Raw genomic sequence first — 20,361 nt, 5'->3', positions numbered from 1 at the left:
ATGTTTTGGAGGTGATATTACAGGAAATCGGGTCTCAAGTGTCGCAATTATGGAGAGATAAAATGGTGTACATCGAGTAACTTTAAGAGATCAGATCTTTAAAACGGCGTATGTAAATTACATGTGTAGGTATTGTTTTCTCGAAAGATCTCGAAATCAGCTACAAGAATATACAATAAAAAGTATAGGGTTCCATTTAAAAATTCAAAAGTGATTTTTACAGGTCATTTCAATTTTATCAAGATCAAACAATTATCATCATGATATGTCCCCCTCGATACCATACAACTTTTATCTAAAGAATTTTTTCGTATATTTGGTAATTACATAAATAATCACGTGTAGAGATTTAAAGCGGACATATTGTATGTATGTGTCTTCATGTTGCTGAATGTATATGGATTTATAGACTATGTAGATGGTTTACGTTGAACATATGTATACATACATATATGTGTCAATCGTCCTCGAAGAGATAATAAATTAAATGTTAAATGATATTTATGTAAATTTATTTTATATTTTGGATTTGGATTTAGTTTGGATAACAAACTTATTACCAGAAAATAAAAGGATAAGAAGTGGGATTAGACCGGTAGGAATGTACTTAGTTGAATAAAAATCCGTTAACCTGAATTCCCGTTATATTCTTCGGGTTTTATTCATGGATTCTTCTTCTATCAGGTGTACGTTCTGTCACGGTGCGTAAACATCGTCTCTTGTTAGTGATACATATAGTTCAACAATCTCTTAATTTAATAACGAAGACTTTTCAACATCCTCATTATTACACTTCAGTAAGTAATTTATTTAGTTCATTTAATTGTTGACTGAAAAATAAATATATATGCAATTTTCTGAAATAAAAATCGCTAATTTATTTTGATTATAATATTACGTTTCTTCATAAACAATTAATCGTTTAAAAAAAAAATAAAGAAAAAAACAAGGTGTGTTAAACACTATGAAATAATTTTTATTTTATTTGTATCCTTTTTAGACACATATGCAAGTTGTTAAATTAGATTACCCATTTACTTAATTACCATTTACTAAATTACTTAAATAAAATACAAATAAAATAGAAATTATTTCATACTTTTTTCAAAAATTCTATTATTTTACATTTTGTAGTGAAACGATCAGTATTATAGGATCAATGTAAAATGGTTTTCATTGTCGTTAATAAATTTATTTCTATCTGTTTATTATTTATTTCAATTCTTAAATCTTATTAATGAATAAAAGATTATATGGGATGTCTAGCCCAGCATGTAAATAAGGAATAAACCAGCTGCACACTGCCACTGACATGATATTTTGAACAGTGGTAGAAGGATATTGCTATAACTTAATAGTGTGTCACATATCATTTCGTAATGAAAGTGGATTTATATTCAAAAACAAAGCCGCAGAACAACATTTCCCGTGACGGAAACACGATAATATTAATTAAAAAATATTATACTTATATTATATTAATTAATAATATATTAATTAATATTAATAAATCATATTATATTAATTATAATATGTATAATAATTAATTAATTAAATTATATTAATTAAATATTTATATTAATTAAAAAACGTAATTTTAAAGCGTTCGCCCAGGCTAGTGTTTTGGAGTTATGTTGGAATTACCCGCTGATATCCTACACGTTTTATTATATACAAAATTGTAAATATCATGTCAGAGTTTCTTCTTTGTTCATCCCATGTTCTGGATTTATGTTTTTATCCTTTTACTCATTTACAGTTGTAAACGTTGTAATTCTATACATTTATATCGAGTGCCGGTAACGTGGGAAATGATCACTTGCAAAAGGAGTTTTACCAATCAAAATTGTTTTACTGTATAATAAATATATTAATATGTAGAAATTAACATATAGAAATATTATAGAGTGTACTATGCTTAAGATATTTTATACATCTTTGTGTATTATGCGCATTCTGTGCATTTTTTGTATTTTCAAATTTCGTATAAATGCATAACAATCAATAGATTGTCTATTGATAATGCATAGAAGCCAATAAAACTGTTAGTCAATTTCCATAATCCGCCAATGGTATCTTGTTACAGAGTAAAAATATAGAAAAATGGCCCTTGAGTCACCGAAATATGAATACTTGAACGAAAAAGATACGAAGGAAATGTTGGAATTATTTAAAGGTGAAAGAACAGGTTTTGTTTTAGTAGGTCCAAAAAAGTGGTTCTTTCCCTATAAATATACGATAGAAGGTAAAGGATTTTATAATTTTAAGGCAAGGCCAGACGATACGTGGGTTTTATCCTATCCAAGATCAGGTAACTAAATATGTTTTAAAAATTTTTATCATTGATGATAATAAAATATAATTCTAATTCTCAACGTGATTATTATTTAAGTTTTTATACTCTTCCCTTTAAAAAAGTACCAAGGTTAAAGAATTTAAATGCTTGTATGCACAATGTCAATATAATCGATATAATTCAATTATTTCGGTTGTCGATATCTTTTAAATTTAAATATCAAAAGACAGTACACTAAGATATTTTTAGAATAAATTTAAACACTTTACTTTGTTTCTCATTTATTCCAGGAACGACGTGGACTCAAGAATTAATCTGGTTATTGTCAAATGACTTAGATTTTAATAGAGCAAGGACGGAATTCTTGGCAGAACGATTTCCATTTTTTGAGTTAGTATAATTAATTAAATTAAGTTAATGAAGTCTTAAGATAAATTAAAAATTAGCAGACGATATGGTGATTGTAGAAGTTTGTCACTGGTTTTCATAAAACAGTAGTTTCTAATATAACAGAACTAACAGTTATATAACATTACAATACTAATGTTATATGAATTCATCGTCCCTGAAAAATTATGCGATTTATTCCTGGCTAATATACAATATCCTGTGACCATAATATTACGTACGAACGACATGTAATTATATAGTTAAAGAAAAAGATAGAATGTGAAATTCATCTTACATTAAAAAAAATTTTTTTTATTTTATTAAAAATAAAACAATTTTTACAAGAACGGTTAATAGTTCCATAAGCAAAATCTAAAATCATACGTAGAAATATTTTAATGTATAACAGGTATACATATTGCAAAATGAAAATAACAGTGTTGCATACAGAATTTATTAACGCAGCTGCAAATATTATTTCTAGATTTAGTATGTTTAATCATTCAGAGGTAACTCGAGAATTGATAAAGATGAATGAGGGAGATAAAGACAAAGTAGAATTTTGTAAAAAGATTGCTGAGCCAGGGTATGAAGTCTTAGCAAAATTGCCTTCAAAGAGATTCATAAAATCACATTTTCCATTTTCTTTGTTACCAAATATTTTGGACAGTGGTTGTAAGGTAAACTTATAGTTATGAAGATGTTATATTGTCTTTTATTGTATAATTTTATGTAAAATTATATTATTTCGTGGAAGATAGTGTACGTTGCAAGAAATCCAAAGGATGTTGCTGTTTCTTGGTATTATTTAAATATAGGTATTAAAACTCAAGGATACATAGGTGATTTTCCAACATTTTGGAATTACTTTCAGAATAATCTTAGTAGGTATTACGTAAATTTTTAAATACTCATACTAAACCTAAATAACAAGATTAACAAATTTTATAGAACATAAATTATGTCTTATATAATCCCCTATATAATCTTTTTTTTAGCATATTGGGGTCCATATTGGGAACACTTAAAGGAAGCATGGGCAAATAGAAATCATCCAAACGTTTTATTTATGTTTTATGAAGATATGCAACATGTAAGATAAAACACGATATTTGAAAAAGATTAATCCTTTTTTAAAATTTCTTTTATTCACATATTTTTAGGATTTTTCAAAAGCAATTAAAGAAGTTGCTAAATTTCTTGGAAAAACTTATACTGAAGAACAATTAAAAGAAGTAGCAGACTATTTAAATGTAAAGAATTTTCGAAATAATCAAATGGTGAATTTATCAGAATTAAACGAATGTGGTATTATAACGAAAGGAATATTTGTCAGAAAAGGCAAAAGTGGTGGATGGCAAGATATTTTCACTGAGGAACTTAATGCTAAAGCTGATAAATGGATAGAAGAAAATTTGAGAGGAACTGATCTCATTTTCCCGTATTTTAATAACATTAGTAATAACTAGAACTGATAATTCAAACAGTTTAGATCGTTTAATTATTTTTTAATATTTTTAAGAAAAAATTAGAAAATTTTGGTTAGGTAAAAACAATGTGTAAATACGTGTATCGGAAATCAAGGATATATAGCCGAGAATGCAAAGCAAGTCTTTTTTCATGACTGGAAGACTGGGAAATAAATTATTATTGTTATTGTTAGGAAATTCTGTTAAATAAAATATATTTATATATTCCAACCTCTTTTTTTATTTGGATGAATTTTACAATCAATTCTCATTGAGAATTATAAGTAAATAATTCTAAATATTTGTACGCAAAAATGGTGTACTTTAAATTATATCAATGTATTAAATAAATTTACATATTGTACTATAATATATAAAAGGAAAAAAATATCATTTATAAAATTATGACTTTACCGATTTAGTTGAGGAGTTTCATATTTTGCACATGTTACATTTATACGAACTATTACATTAGTTTTAAATGCATGACGTAATTCTTTCTCTACGTAAAATGATAAGCATTTAACCTTTTGGGCCTTTGATTTTAATAATATCTCCACATATTTTTTTTTAGGACAATTTAATGTTACAACAGTATGAATACTACCATCATCACCCAAATCAAAATGTTCTGTTAGTATTTTTATATTATATGGCATTTCATATGGAAGTATATCCATTAATTTAGCTCTAACTGTCTGTTCTATTATAACTTTAGCTGGTTGATCGCTATAACGTTTTTCATCATATTTCCAATTACTTACTCTAGCTGAGTCGAGCAAATAATTCTACAACATATATTTAAATATAAAATATAAAAAATCATTGAAAATTATTTTTATCATAATATTTATTATAAATTACCCTTAAATCATCCACACCATCTCCATTAAGTGCAGATATCATAAAAATATCATCAAATTTTGGATAATTCTCTTTGTTTATTAATTGTCTTGTAATTTCTAACAATGCCATCTTTTCTTTTAATCTATCTACTTTATTAAGAATTATCAATAGTTGTGTGTCTTCTCTTTTTTCCTTTATATAATCAAGGACAAAATCATCAATCTTATGTCTAGTAAATACATTAGTTACATCTTGTACTATCCCAATAATATCTGCTTCAATGAGTGCAGTTTTAGGATCATCTTTGAATGAATCTGATAATTTATAAGTCTTTATTTCTTTAGGTACTACTAATCCAGGAGTATCCATAAATACAATTTGAGTATCTCCTTCTGTATATATTGCTTCTGCTTTGTGCATTGTAGTATGAACTTTTGAAGACGTTGGACATATCTGTATATTAATATTAAATATTAAAGATACTTATTTTATATTAAAATTATGAAATAAATAAATTATTCTAACATGTATGAAAATACGTACACATCTGTTTGTGAGTTTATTTACCAATGTACTTTTTCCAGCATTTGGTAAACCTAAGATTGCAACTTTGACTAATTTTTTGATTCCCTGATATAAGTCTGATGCATTATTTAATGCAGTTTGATCATTTGATATTAACTGTGCTTCATTGCTAACATTCGAAATAGCAGAGCAAAAAGGGGATCGTTTAAAAAAAGATATGTTAGATTGAAGCACACGTTGTTTGATTTTAAATGAAATCATTATGCCAATAAAATTAATAACACATTATTTATTGAGATTATAAAAGGTCTAATAGGTTAGGTTTGAACATTCCCATGAATAAACTACGGTAAATTAATTTATCAGCATTATTTACAAATGTTAAAACATCATTCTTACTAAAACATCAAGTAATACTTTCGATTCTATCAATTTATATTTACATATAGAACAATTCAAATGTTTGGCAATAAGCATACCGATGATATGCCAACTTAGATACAAACTCAATACGCTATTCAATTTATAAGCTAACTGCGTAACTTATTTCAACTAATTGTTAGCATAAATTAAAGTCATATACATATATAATAATTAAATGCTTCACAAAAAATCATTACAACTTAAAATTTCTAATTAGAAAATGAATTAAACATATTTGTCATTCCTTTAAAATAGAAAATATTAAAGACAAAACATTTATTTTTCAAATGTTCGAACTTATTTAATAACATGTAGTATGATATAATAAAATAAAAATTAAGAGATAATAAAGAACGAAGTGACGCACAAATATGTAATAAAAAATATAATTTACTTCCAAACCTTTTATTTTGAAAAATTACATTTGAATGTTATTTCTTTAGTTTCTTCGTGTGTTATACATAAAATATTATTATGATTGAACGTAAAAGAAAAAAATATATTTTCATTGTTAAATAATTGAATAATATCAGATAATATTCATTATTTTTTATTTCAAATAGATTATTTGAAAAATTTATTTTCTTCAGTTCTCTCTTCTAACAAATCCATGATGTATATTTCATCTGTGTTGGTACACCTGATTTTAAATTGACAATGACAAAATTTCAAGCTGCAGTTCAGTCATTATGTATTGACGTATGTTATTCGAATCAGATTCGAATGCAAATTCTCGTTTGGCTGTATTGAATTTTTCAGAATGTTTATTAAACGTGATAAAAGTTCTTAAGATAAGAGAAGATAGAAATGTATAACTTTTTTAAATGCTTTAAATATCTTCTTTACGAATGATGAATAACAGAATTGCTTTGATGCGATGCATCGATTTAAAATGTACGGGCAATGAAACTTGAACTAAAACCATCCGCAACCTTTTTGTGAAGACTTTTATGAAAGTGGTTCAGTTTCCTATAGTAGTTGATGGCCAAGTCTCATAAATAGCAATGGATATGTAAAACTGTTCAAACGGAGCATGCATTTCTGGATTAACAAACCGGCGGGCAGGTATTACGGTTTCACTGGCCGCCGATACCCCGCCACACCTTTGCCAAAGACCCGCTTGAGTAAGAAAATATTTTCAATTTCTTTTTCTAATACATAAATTTATTTATTACTTATGATACCTACAAATTTTGGTGAAAATTGTTTAATATACACAACAGCAAAATTGTTAATCTTCTTCATTAAGTAGACCAAATGATCTTCATGCTTATATTTGTTGCTTTTACAGATCAATCTAGATATAATGCAGATTTGAGACAAATGGTTACTCCACTTCACCGATTTCAAAATCTGAATGCTGTGGGAAATACAGCTGGTCCTAGTAATATGAATACTTGCAGAATGATAAGAACAACGATAAGACCAAACAATGAGACACAACATTTTCCAGTTGGCTCTACTCAACATGTCCAGCTAAACAACATCTCCAAGTAATTAAAGAAAAAGGTCTACTAAGAGGATTCTGAGGAACATGTTCTTCTTATATACAGGGTGACTCACTTATACATGTCTATCACCAGAAAGTACTTATAAATGATTCGCCCTTAATGATAAACTGTTATGAACAATATGGATGTTTAAGGGACTATTATGAATACAATAGCCAAAATATTAAAGCTTTTATTTGTTTACAGTAATGTAACAACTGCTGGGAATAATCAATTGATATTATCAAATACTACATCAAATGGAACAAATAGGAGCTTTTTGGATTTTTCGGAATTTAATGATGCAGAACTTGCAAGTTACAGATTACGGTGTGGTGTTTGGATAACGTTTGTGCTTGTAACAGGATTTGTGGCTGCTGCAAAATTTTATTTCAGTAGTGGAGTAAGTTGAAGCTAAAATTTTTTATGAAGTAAACGTTTTAATTTCATTTCTTTATTATTAATATTGAACATTTTCTCAACAGGGTCAAGGTATAGAAATATTCGTATTTTGGGGTCTATTAACATTATTATTATTTGCATGCTTATACTCTATTTTATGTTGTCGACATCATCACAATAGTCATGAAGAACATCAAATTCAAGAGGAGCGCATTGCATCTGTGACTGGTACAACTCCAATACCTAATGAAAATATTAGACCTATTTCTGTAGTAAGACAGAATCCACCACCACCCTATCATATTGCTATTTTGATTCCCTCGAACAATCTACCAGAAGAAGCTCCACCACCATCTTATGACAAAATTATGCGTTAGATTAATATTAGTATATTAATATAAAGCTATATAAAATACTATCACTATTTTTCATATACTACATTTTCTAAACATAAAACATCGATACACAATATTATCAAAAGTGCATCATTGACTATAAATATTTCATTTCCAAGCTTTTGATTTGTGCAAACAAAGAAATGAGGAAAATTTAATGAAAATATTAACAATTTTTCTAGGCTAGGAAAACTTTATATCTGTGATACAAAATAGTAATGTAACATCAATGTCGCCCATGGTAACATTTGCAACTTAAAGAAACATAAGAGGCACTGTTGTGGGCATTATATACAATGTCTGATTGTGAGTCGGAAAGTACAACTGATGTCCGCGATACTTTATGTTTAATGCAGTACTAATATATATTTTCCTTTTTTATACTCGAATAAGTTTATTTAAGCGAAATACAAATATACAAAATGATTTGCTGTAGAAAATGAGTAACATTTCTTCACCTTTAAAGAAATTTTTCATTATAAAATATAAACATAAGAGAAACCGATGTATTACGATAAAATTGCAATTCATTTGGATTAATATATGTATTTATTTATAAAGTGAAACTACTATTTATGCAATAAAATAAAATTGAAACTTAAGTTAATTTATAGAAAATAAGCATGGAATCATACTAGAGTCATATAAACTGTTCATTTTTCCATAATCTATCAAGTTTGAAATAAATCTAAAATCTTTTACTATGAATTAAAGTACAATAACTCTATTATATAATAATTTAAAAAAGCATAGGTTAAGTATAGTATGTGTTTTATAATACTTAATATTACATAATTGTACATAATATAGATAAGTGTGTACATACATACACGCGTAATGTTTTCATGCTCCAAAATTTTTGGCTATGACACAAACTTAATATACATATATATGTATATGATTTTATATAATTTTTCTTTGTCAATATTGAAACTCTTTATGCAATAACTGTGCTTTATATTTGAAATAAACTTATATAATATATATCATCACATAGAATATCATAACTAATAGTTACAACTAACAATGACTTTCAAGCTATGTTTCCGCATATTAAAATGTAGCTTGAACCAAGGAAAGTATTATTCAATTTTTTTGTTTTATTACTTCTTCAATTTAGTATACCAAATGTGTTATAAATTTCTAAATACACTACACTTGTATAGAGTTGTTAAATAATTATTGAGTGTAGGTGCTTCTTTTTTATGCATAATATGGCTAAATATTTTATTATATCATTTTATTACACATTAAAATAAATATAATTTAATCTTAAAGTACAACCATGTAATTGCACCAATACAGAAATGATGTACATGAGTAGAAATATAAAAAGCATAAAAAAGCCTCTAAATTTTAAATTTCAAATGTCACCTTTATACTATCTTTCTGGCTTCTTTATATATAATCAAAGCAAAATATTTTCAAGAAAAATGATATCATTAATAAATCATTATGTTCAATACTTCAAGTTGAAGTAAAAGATAAAATTATATATATATAAACATATATAAATAACAATATATAATACTTAATATATATATATATATGTATATACATATTATATACGCATTTACTAAATAAAATCATATTAATTTTTTAATCAACTACTTTAATGTAAATATAAAAAATGTCTTATTATAAAAGATAAAATTATATATATATAAACATATATAAATAACAATATATAATACTTAATATATATATATGTATATACATATTATATACGCATTTACTAAATAAAATCATATTAATTTTTTAATCAACTACTTTAATGTAAATATAAAAAATGTCTTATTATAAAAATTCTATTTCATTTCTAAAATTTAACAAATAAATATATTTTATATTATAAGATTAGAGAATTTTTATAATTTGAAACATAATTTAAAATATGAGAGAAATATAAGTAAAAAGGAACTTATTATCTTATTTTGAAATGCTCTAAAGCTAAGAAATTGAGATTATTAATGCATTTACAATGTAAAAATAAATTCATTTGTTTTTACATGCAAAATATATGATATACTTGGTTTTGTACCATCACAAAATAAAAATATACCAGATGGGATAAGATTTGATAACCTCAAATAACATATTATGCATTACAAAGCGTGAATTATCAAGTTGTCTTTCAAAAATTTCGTGACTACTACACAGACATACAAAACCAATATTTTACATTATTTAGAATAATTTCATTTACTCTTAATAAATACATTATTACATTATCTTTAGTGATGTCAAACAAGCAATTGTATAGTGCTTTTTTACTAAAAATATCAAGTTAATGAAATAAAATAGTTTAGACTAAAAATAGTTAAAAAAAATAAGAAACTACGTTACTAATTAAACAGATGTCATTTTGGTGTAATAATTTGTCATTTACATCTGTGAAGGCACTTACACAGTCGCAAATATTTACATATTTATCAGTGAAAGTTGAGAATTATAATACCATCATAGTTTCTCACAATCAATATTTGTAAAATCAGTTCTGTAACTCTGTGTAATAGAATTGTACGAAAGACTACACTTGTAAAAATGTCATTCGTTATTTAATAAAGTCGTAAAGTTCTTTATCACTTGGTGCAATTTATAATAAGTATAGATCACTGAGATTTCTTCTTTTATATTAAGGAATGATACCTCATGTAAGAATGATGTAGAAATTTCAGTGCTAAAGCTAATAATAATTTACTTAATAATATGCATCGTGTTTAAACTCTTTGGATTTCAAATAACTTTACATCAGTATCATACCAAATCGGTGGTTCGACATTCCTTAAATATATAACGCCCCACATATATGTTCTAAACCAAGCAGTTGTTCCTGCATTTGCTTGATATCTTCTAATAAGAATAGGGTGTGGTACTGGTAATAAGCCAACTAATGTACCATGTTGCAAAAATTTCAAAATTTCGCTTTCATCAGTAAGTCCCCTAAAATATTAAAAAAAAATATATATATATATATTATTGAAACAAATTACTAAGAAAAATAGTAAATTATACTCACTTATCAATGCATATCTTCTCAACTTGAGGTACAAGAACTTGAAGCAATCGCATAATAGTTTGTAATGGAAGTTTACTTTTCCATTGATATACCCATTCGCTAGAAGGAACCCACTGATTTATATTATTAGAAGAAGTCATATGTTCTGCCACTCTGATACCTCCTTTCTATTTAATCGATAAGATAACATGTAAATAGTTTATGGACGTTAAAGAAATTGTTAATTATTTACACTGTGATCTTACCGGTATAACAGAACTTTTAGAAGTAGAATTCATTAAATCCTCTGCAGCATTCACATTATTTTGATGATTAGGTTTTCCTACATCAATATTTACTGAAGGACTTAATGGATGTGCAGACTCTTTCTCAGTCATTTTTTCAATACCTTTGACAGAATTAATTCATAAATTTGTTTTTCAAATAATATATAATAAAATAAAGGAATATACCTGGTGTTTCTAATAAGGTTGCTTTCAAAGTTCCAGGTTCTGCAGGTTGCGCAGGATGTGAACCTTCCATTGCTGCTTCATTGACATTTTCATTAGATGTACTAGCGGGTACATGTCGTCGTTGTCTTTTACTGAGAGATTTTGCGATTGTATTACAGTCACTTGGTAAATTTGCTAATGCATGAAACACTTGCCTTTTACGTATTATAGTATAAACCAAGTTACTATTTCCATCAAATTGATACTAATAATATATAAATTTTGTTAAAATTTCCTTCTTCTCTAGATATTAAAAATTCTTCCTTCAATATATGTAAAAGTTACCTGAATGATATTGTTAAAGATTTCCAAAAGAAAAAATACCAAATGATGATTGGTAGGTGCTGAAAATAAAAACCATGGAGTGCTAAATGCTTCAAGTAAATGTAATAGCTTAGTACTAGCCACCATTGATAGAGTTTTAAGGTATGGAGACACATTGACTAGAATTGTTAGTAAACAATCAAATAATGGCTGTAATCTTTGGTGTCCGGTTGTGATTATCTTGTGAAATACAGTGACCAACAAATCAGCATGTGTACCTGCAAGTATATTTAGAAGTTATATATTATTTTTAAATAAAGTGTATTAATACTATACTGCACCTGTAAAAACGGGAATATCCATAGGTACAGTAGCTGTATATGGTTTATTTAATCTAACACCGAAATTACGTTCTCCACTCAATAGTAGTAAAATAAATACACCTATATGCATTAATCCAACACGAGCTGCAAAATTTTATTAAGTTACTGTGTATAATAAAAATACTAACTTAAATTTAGTAAATTATTAGAATTATAAATATTTACATTGATCTGCACGTGAATCATTTAAATGATACAATATAGGTACTAGTACTTCAAGAACATCTGAACTTTTTAGTACATAGTATAAAAATTTCTTATTATAGTCACACATTTTCCAAAAAAATACCAATAATTCTTGGTGGAAATGTACTTTCTTAGTTGAATTTGGCAAATACGTCTGCATTAATGGATTATTTAATAATCTTGTAATACCTTTTAATACAAACTGAAAATCTGAAAGTAAGTTTGTTATAAATCATGCTTTTATTCGATCATTTGTTTAAAATACATGTAATTAAATATAAAAATAAATGTCACCTTCATCTCGGTGAATTCGACTCAGATAATTAATGAATAAATTATCTCCAATACTTCCTTCTTCTAATGGAGTACCACCACTAGTATCATGATCTAGTGTTACTATAAGGATTTGTAATGCAACATCAACTAATGGTTCTAACGAATCAGTAAATAACAAATGATTGTATGGCACTCCAAGTCCAACAGGATCATATGCACATACTGTATTCAACAATGATGTGAACATAGGTAAAGCATGTCTGTGTTAAAACATGGAAGGTTTTTTACCAATTTATTTTTATGCATTAGAGTATATATAATAACTTCGAGTTACCTATTTTCAGAACTAGTTAAATGTTGAATCCACCTGTTTGGAGTCACTGACAAATCCAAGGGAGGATTATACATGGTTTCACTGAAGCAAGTGAGTAATAACTTTAATAATTCTGTTCTGTTCGAATCTAAAATTGGATATCTAGGAGGTGAATGTGCAAATCCTACACCAGCTTCCCAGATATATTCACAACTATCTATAGATTGCAGTTCTTCTGCTTTATCCTACATAATTTCAAACATTTTAGTAACACTCTGAAATTTTCAAAATTTTCAAAAGACAAGAAAATGCTTACAGGGCCAGATTTTCTATTTGCAGCTACTGTAAAGTCAGGACAAAATAGTAAATCCTAAAATAAAAATAGGAATTATAACAATATAACATTTCTTAATATTTTCTACTACTTTTAATAAATAATAAAATAAATTTATTATTTTAATAAAATGTATCATGTATCTTACACAAAGAGCATTGAGTAATGAATGAGCCAATGGTATACTCTCTTCATCTTCTTTACCAGGTAAACTGGACCAAAAGAATCCCTTCCAATCAGGATCCTCAAAAATATATGGTAATAATCTTGTTAACAAGCGACAACAGTTTAAAACAGTTTGTTGTTCTCTCTGGGTTCTACAACTATTATCAACTGCTTTTACTAATTTTTCCACTGCTTTGTAACACAATGTGGCTAAATTAGAAGGAGCTTCTTCTCTTAGTATTCGAATTTCAGGTGCAGGGATTAAAGTAAAAATATCTTGTACATTAGTCACGTTTTCGGACCAAAATTGGTCCCAGAAATTGTCATCTGAAGCATCAATCACCTATAATTAAAAAATAAAAATGTATTTTTTTTAACCTAAGTAGTAAATTGTAATTTGTTAAACAGTTTTATGTAAAATTTAATTTATTTTATAGAAAAAAAGTTATTAATTTTAATTGAAAGTTATGCAAATAGCAAAAAAAGTTGTATATGTTTTAATGCATCGAAATGTCAAATATATCATATGCTGCTGAATGAAATAATAAACAATAACTTTTACCTGTGTCTTTGATGTTAATTGTACAACTGCTTTTCGAAAATTTAACTTTGTGTCAGCATTTCCCATGTTGTTCTATTTTTTTGTCGATTTAAAGTAAAAAGTTTAGTACTAAAATACAGGAACGATTTGTTTCTCTCTAAACCAGAACGATGACGGACAACGCCATGTTTATGTCCTAATAGTGCAGCAGTGTTACCAATATATCTTTATTTTTCTTAACTATAATTTCATTATTTTCGTTTCATTAGCATAAATATACTATAGTACTATTCGAGAGAAATCTCCGGTATTATAGAAGAAGCATGGCATATTTTTTAAGAAAAGCTTTATTTATTTTTCATATTTAATGATTTCAAATTGCTCATATAATCAAAAATATAATCAATATTTTAACAAAAAATATTTTAAAAATATTAAAAAATTGCCTCTAATTGTTCTATAGACGGTTTTATACAGTAATATGTTGAAGAAAAATGAAATACAATTATCTTAACATAACTTTTTATTTATTTTCTATATTTTCCTTGAATCCATACTCTGTACATTTTAAGTTGCTTTCCTCTATTAATTTGTAATCTTCTATCTACAAGATTTTGCTCTTCTGTGAAACCACAGCTTGTAAAAAGGGTCCTGATTTCTTCTGTAAATAAATATTTTATTTATTTATTATTTTTATTTATCTTCCATTATTGAACAAAATACCTTGGGTAAAAAAATATACTCTGGTCCCATCGCCTCGAAGATAAAAATTTTCTGCAAGACAACTGCCCTTCTTAAATCTTAATTGAACTAAATCATATCTTCCATAATCTCGAAATAAAACTAATCCACCTGGTTTTAAATACTTATGTATTTGTTGTATAACATGCTTCATTCTGGAGAAATAAGATGTAATTATGTAACTTGTATTTTCAACTATATGAACATATATAAATATTTAATTAAATATTTACTTTTCCGGATGTATAGCTGAAAGGACAAATATCAGCACTATAATATCCAAACTTTCTGGTGCAAAAGGAGTTTCCCATTTCTCTTGTATTACATCAAGAACAAATGCTTTGCATCTTTAAATGAAATGTAAGTAATATGTTACTTATATATGATTGCTATAATATGTTATATTAAGATATAAGACTATACCTGGATGTATCATAAGAAGAATTCTGCTTTAATATATCTATTGCTTTATCAGAAAAATCACAACAATATACAAATAAGTTTGGATCTTTATTATATAAAAGTACTGGAAATACTGTGTTTCCTACTCCACAACCAATTTCTAGAATTTTATTTCCATTCTTATTAGGTAAATCAAGAATCTTTATATGAGATCCTTGGTTATTTTCACTTGTGTTTTCAGTTGTAGATCTCAGAGGTTGTTTAACATTTTGCTTTACAATATCAGCAGCTAGCTCAGGAAATTCTGTAAATAACCAGTGTCTATCTTTGAAAAATCTGCAACATTAAAAGTAAAACTCTTCTTCTTATATGCACTGTTTAAAGAAATTGTAGAGTTTATAGTTAACTCATATATGTACTTATTTTCATGTATTCCATAAAACTTATCCCAATATTTATCAGCCTTGCTCTCATATTCCTGAATTCTTTCATCTGATAAAATTATGGTCGAATTTTCATTCACTTTTAATTGAGCTAACTTTTGCTGCTCCTCATCCCACACAACATTGTCCCTTTAAATAATATATTGTAAAATGATAATGTATCATAATTAAATAATATAATAAGTCTATAATATAATAAATTAATTCTTTCTTTAATGAAAATTGATGTTTTCGGTGTGTAAAAACAATTCAATTTGAGAAAACCATATTTTATAGGTTAGGATTTCAATAACCCAATTTTATAATTTTCTTTATTAAACATTAAACATATATAAGTACCATGCGTTATGTTGAAATATATTGTCACTGCTGGAGAGGACTCTGTTACCAAATTGTGGTCTTTTATCATTTAATTCATTTTGTTGTAATTTTGGTATACTTTCTTCCATTTTTGTATCACGTGTTTTCTGCAGAGCATAGATGCAGCGTACAGATGCACTATATAAGCGGATAATATGTATGTTAAACTAGAAATCAAAAACTTAATAAATCATGATGTAAAATAACAAATTGATAAAATAATGCAATCCTATTTATTTTAATCAACTATATTACTAAATAAAATTTAACAATTTTACGAGAGCAAATTACAGATATTTTAGGAAGTATTATAACTGTTATTCGTAACATAATTGACATACATAAATAGAATGCGATCATTTTTATACCAATTACTCTGGGCTATTTAGTGGTTATTTCCTTATAAATTGTAATAAATACTGTAGATCTATACCGTATGTGCAATAGGACTTTTGCAGATCAACGACCTAGGAGACAGATATAGGTTGAGGGCACGTGGTATGCGGAAACAGGATGGGTGTGACGCAGAGGGTGCAGGTTGAGGGTGGTATGTTGCGTCATTGGATGATTGGTACCACAGGGACGAGGCGTACGTTTGTCTTTTTCCATCTGAAAATCAATATTATATTAAAATGTATAAAAACTGTATATATTATATACAGTAGTTTTCGATACGAAAGTATCACATATATAAATTATAATGCAAGGTACTAACAATTAATATTTCAATAATAAAATTATTTATATGATCTAATATACTAAACGGATTTCAGATTTTTTATCATTTTTCATTTTAACTATTTAAACAAAGTTATGTTTAATATATATATGTATTTACTTTTAAAGATAGTTATTGGTGGATATCTAAAGTATGGTAATTAATTAAGAAATTTATTAGTAATAATAGATTTTAAAAGATAAAAGTAATTTAACTACATATTTAAAAAGAAATTAATTGAAATATGTAAAGTTATCTGAAATTATGTATCTCAAATTCATGATAACACGTTGCTAAGGGACTACAAGTCCCGTCTTCCGCTACTGCATGGTGCTTCATGGCTCGTCGTGGGTGGCTACCGTGATGTCCTAATCCCACCAAGTCCCTAGAGGTGAGATCGATACATCCATTTCTCTTTCCCTCATGTTTTCACGGGGGTTAGTACTCATCGATTTCAGCCGACTTGAAAAAAGCTTAAAGTACAGAAAAAACTTTTTGTAACAGATTTTTTTCATAACAAGCGACAAAAAATGAAAATATTATGAAATAAATGTATAACATAAATTAATACACTTTCAAAGTATCAATATAAAAAAATCTTTTTGTAACATATTAATAAAAAATGTTTTCTATTAGTATATCTAAAATGTATAGAAGTCAAGATAAAGTATCAAGTGAAAATGGAAAAATAATCAAACATGTATTATTTTGAAAAAAATGCAGTCCATGTAGCAATAACTATAAGCAGCTAGATAAGTATTCTATTTATAACGCATCATAAAGTGAAAGAAAATGGAATGTAATTAAAAACAATTTTCGCAATATTATCACAGCGTACTCTAGGATCGTATAGTTCTTAGTGTGAAAACAGAAAGCGGACGGATTTGCGGAGACAAAGCGCGAATGAAAAACATGCGCACAGAAAGCTACGCGAGAACAAAAGGATAAACGAAGAACGATGGAGACAAAGACGAAAACGTAGGACTATAAACGACGGGAGGAAAAACGACATTTTTTCATATATATATTTAAACATAATATAATTTTTTTTATCTGTTTTATATTATGTTCATAATTAGTTTCAGGATTCGAAAGAAAAAGGAAAATGAAATAGAGCGACAAAGTACATATATTCCTCGGGTTTCGTCGCCTCTTTTTTAGACGAGCTCACGAGCATTGTGTTCGATAAATTTAACGCGCGCACTAAACTCGAAAGCGCCTATTGACATCAAGAAATTTGCAAGAACGAAGGGTCTCTATGTTAACAGGACAAGAATGGTAGAAATATGTATCTGTATATATGTATATATATACATATATGTATATGTATGTATATATATGTATATAGACATAGTATAATAATATATACAAATTATATATATATATATATATATATGTATGGTATGTGTGTATGTGTACGTACCAAAGTAGAAAGAGATATAGAGAAAAAATGAGAGGAGACTGCGAGAAAGAGGGAGGCAGAAAAAGAAGGCGATAGAAAAAGATAAAAATGTGGATAGGGCAGGGAGAAATGCAGAGATCGGATAGAGATCGAGCGAACAGAGAAACAGGAAAAAGGGGATGGCAAGGGAGACAGGGAACGTGAGAGGGAGAGAAGGAAGAGTGAGTAGAGAACTCTGAGCGCCGCAGCGCTACGGGGTGGTTGCCCTCGTCTGCGCTTTGTGGGAAATGCCCGCTCAATAACGCGTAGGTCCTCGTCTGCCCCTTCTCACCCTCGGAGGCATCGCAGCAAGGGCCACTGCCCCAAAAGGCACGGCCACCCATCGAATAACCCTTATCCTATCTCTCCCTCCTACCCATAAGACAGTTCTTCGATTTTCTTCCTCCTTCTTCTATTCTTTTTCCTCTTCCTTTGACCGTCTCATACGTCGAAAAAGATCGAATCCTCGCCCTTGCACACAGACCTCGTGTACAGTCGCCGAAAAGACAAGAGGAACTGACAAATATTACTGCACCGATTAATCTTGCGGTCTGATTTGCGATTTCTCGATAGCAAGGTCGACTTCTACCGAATTGAAGATCATAAAGCATACTTTCATACTTTCTCTATATTATTACTGATATTATTATTATCAATAAAATATAAATAATGTAATTTAATTACAATTAAACAGTTGTATTGTGCATGCCCTTATATGTAACACAACAGGGGCGGATTGGCCATCGAGGAATTTGGGAAATTCCCGGTGGGCCGGTACAGATTTAGGGCCGCTCTCTGCAGAATCTAATTAATGAACGAAAAATGGAGGACTAATCATGTCGGTAACCTCCTGGTAAAAATTTAAGTTCCAGCCCGTCCGTGACTAGCAATAATTTCTTTAACATCCACCTGCCACTCTTAAAACAAGAGAAGAATACATCTGAATTAAAATTTGAATTAATAGAAAAAAGGAAATTGAATTACTTTTAATATAAGGTGATGAAGGTTTCTACCAGGATCAGGATATTAAATGATGCTAATGTCTAAGAATATTGAGGTAATTAGTAATTTATTAATATTTTTTATAAATTTATGTTAAATTGATTTTTATGTATTTTATAAATGGGATGTGTAAAGATATTTAATTGCATCCTTGCATTTTAGCTTTTAGGGGAAAGTGGTCGATATCTGCCCAGTATTCCGAGTTACCTCACCCTCGTTTCAGGCATGGTGGAACCCCCAAAGATCGCTCGGGCAATGACCTCGAGATTATATATTCTGCCGGTATAGGGTGGTACAGGGTTATTCCCCTTGAATTTATCCGCGAAGCTGTATCTTTTATCAAATCGTATTGAAGCCTGGCCAGAAAAAATTTTAAATATTTATTAAAAATGAAAGAAAAATAAAACAAAGAGTCATAAAATAAAAAATACATGTCAACATAATTAGAGTAAAAATAAAAAATTAGAGCCTGTTTAATATTAAGGTACTCCATTAATATATATACGTATTACATTCAAGAATTTCAATGGATTATAACAAATCATTGGTTCTAGATAATTCATCCTGCTATCAACTTTTGCGTTTTCCCACGTCTAAGAATATAAAATAGACCGTATCGTTAATTGATTCATTTCATTGAATTATTTGACGACCCTTCTCGTAAAGAATTGGCTTGCATAATAATTCCACGTCAAAGAGAGTATTGGCATCGGTTATATGTAGTTTTCGTAGCGGATGGCATTTATAAGCCATGCTCGCTACATCCACCACCTACCGGATCAATAAGTACTCTTCTTGTTTCATAGGAACTGTTTCCTTCTGCACGATCTCTCCGTATTGTGATAATATCTAACATTTCATTACAACAACGTATCTTTATGTGTTAATACATACTAGCGGAAAACAACATTCTGAATGTCGGATAATTGTGCTGCCCTTTTTTCGAAAGAACTCACTTGCTTGTAAATTATAGAGGAAATCATGCGATGCGTTTCTCGGAAACACGTATTATAAAGCAAAGATAACAGGGGCGGAATTCAGAAGAG

The 20,361-nt window shown here is 28.1% G+C and overlaps 5 protein-coding genes across 6 annotated transcripts; 2 read left to right on the top strand and 3 right to left on the bottom strand.

The window, feature by feature from the left end:
- Positions 1 to 645: 645 nt before the first annotated feature.
- Positions 646 to 4,386, top strand: LOC117165820 (sulfotransferase 4A1). Of its 2 annotated transcripts, XM_033349215.2 has the most exons (7): positions 646 to 797; positions 2,087 to 2,311; positions 2,587 to 2,686; positions 3,171 to 3,366; positions 3,444 to 3,570; positions 3,685 to 3,779; positions 3,850 to 4,386. In XM_033349215.2, the coding sequence occupies exons 2-7, from the start codon at positions 2,104 to 2,106 to the stop codon at positions 4,153 to 4,155; spliced, it is 1,032 nt and encodes a 343-aa protein (XP_033205106.1). In that variant the 5' UTR covers positions 646 to 797; positions 2,087 to 2,103; the 3' UTR covers positions 4,156 to 4,386. The 2 variants fall into 2 exon arrangements, with proteins under 2 accessions (XP_033205106.1, XP_076473659.1); XM_076617544.1 differs by lacking the exon at positions 646 to 797 and having other exon boundaries at positions 1,984 to 2,311.
- Positions 4,373 to 6,080, bottom strand: LOC117165819 (GTPase Era, mitochondrial). The gene is made up of 3 exons (XM_033349214.2): positions 5,545 to 6,080; positions 5,020 to 5,454; positions 4,373 to 4,943 (listed from the first exon to the last, which is right to left on the bottom strand). Exons 1-3 carry the CDS (start codon positions 5,785 to 5,787, stop codon positions 4,566 to 4,568), a joined length of 1,056 nt encoding a protein of 351 aa, XP_033205105.1. The 5' UTR covers positions 5,788 to 6,080; the 3' UTR covers positions 4,373 to 4,565.
- Positions 6,081 to 6,629: 549 nt separating this feature from the next.
- Positions 6,630 to 9,802, top strand: LOC117165811 (uncharacterized). The gene is made up of 4 exons (XM_033349202.2): positions 6,630 to 7,073; positions 7,241 to 7,442; positions 7,647 to 7,842; positions 7,925 to 9,802. Exons 1-4 carry the CDS (start codon positions 6,983 to 6,985, stop codon positions 8,216 to 8,218), a joined length of 783 nt encoding a protein of 260 aa, XP_033205093.1. The 5' UTR covers positions 6,630 to 6,982; the 3' UTR covers positions 8,219 to 9,802.
- Positions 9,803 to 9,983: 181 nt separating this feature from the next.
- On the bottom strand, positions 9,984 to 14,300 carry LOC117165781 (protein HID1). Its single transcript, XM_033349156.2, has 12 exons — positions 14,230 to 14,300; positions 13,651 to 14,010; positions 13,485 to 13,538; positions 13,190 to 13,413; positions 12,874 to 13,115; positions 12,559 to 12,789; positions 12,352 to 12,477; positions 12,032 to 12,288; positions 11,708 to 11,951; positions 11,501 to 11,643; positions 11,256 to 11,422; positions 9,984 to 11,179 (listed from the first exon to the last, which is right to left on the bottom strand). Exons 1-12 carry the CDS (start codon positions 14,293 to 14,295, stop codon positions 10,957 to 10,959), a joined length of 2,337 nt encoding a protein of 778 aa, XP_033205047.2. The 5' UTR covers positions 14,296 to 14,300; the 3' UTR covers positions 9,984 to 10,956.
- A 237-nt stretch (positions 14,301 to 14,537) lies between these two features.
- Positions 14,538 to 16,291, bottom strand: Mettl2 (methyltransferase-like protein). The gene is made up of 6 exons (XM_033349158.2): positions 16,134 to 16,291; positions 15,771 to 15,923; positions 15,373 to 15,687; positions 15,183 to 15,296; positions 14,932 to 15,104; positions 14,538 to 14,869 (listed from the first exon to the last, which is right to left on the bottom strand). The coding sequence occupies exons 1-6, from the start codon at positions 16,241 to 16,243 to the stop codon at positions 14,736 to 14,738; spliced, it is 999 nt and encodes a 332-aa protein (XP_033205049.1). The 5' UTR covers positions 16,244 to 16,291; the 3' UTR covers positions 14,538 to 14,735.
- Between the last annotated feature and the right edge of the window lie 4,070 nt (positions 16,292 to 20,361).

Source organism: Bombus vancouverensis, chromosome 3 (genome assembly GCF_051014615.1).
Source record: "Bombus vancouverensis nearcticus chromosome 3, iyBomVanc1_principal, whole genome shotgun sequence".
Classification (NCBI taxonomy): domain Eukaryota; kingdom Metazoa; phylum Arthropoda; class Insecta; order Hymenoptera; family Apidae; genus Bombus; species Bombus vancouverensis.
Note: the sequence above shows the minus strand (reverse complement) of the source record. Positions and strands in the feature narration are given on the sequence as shown.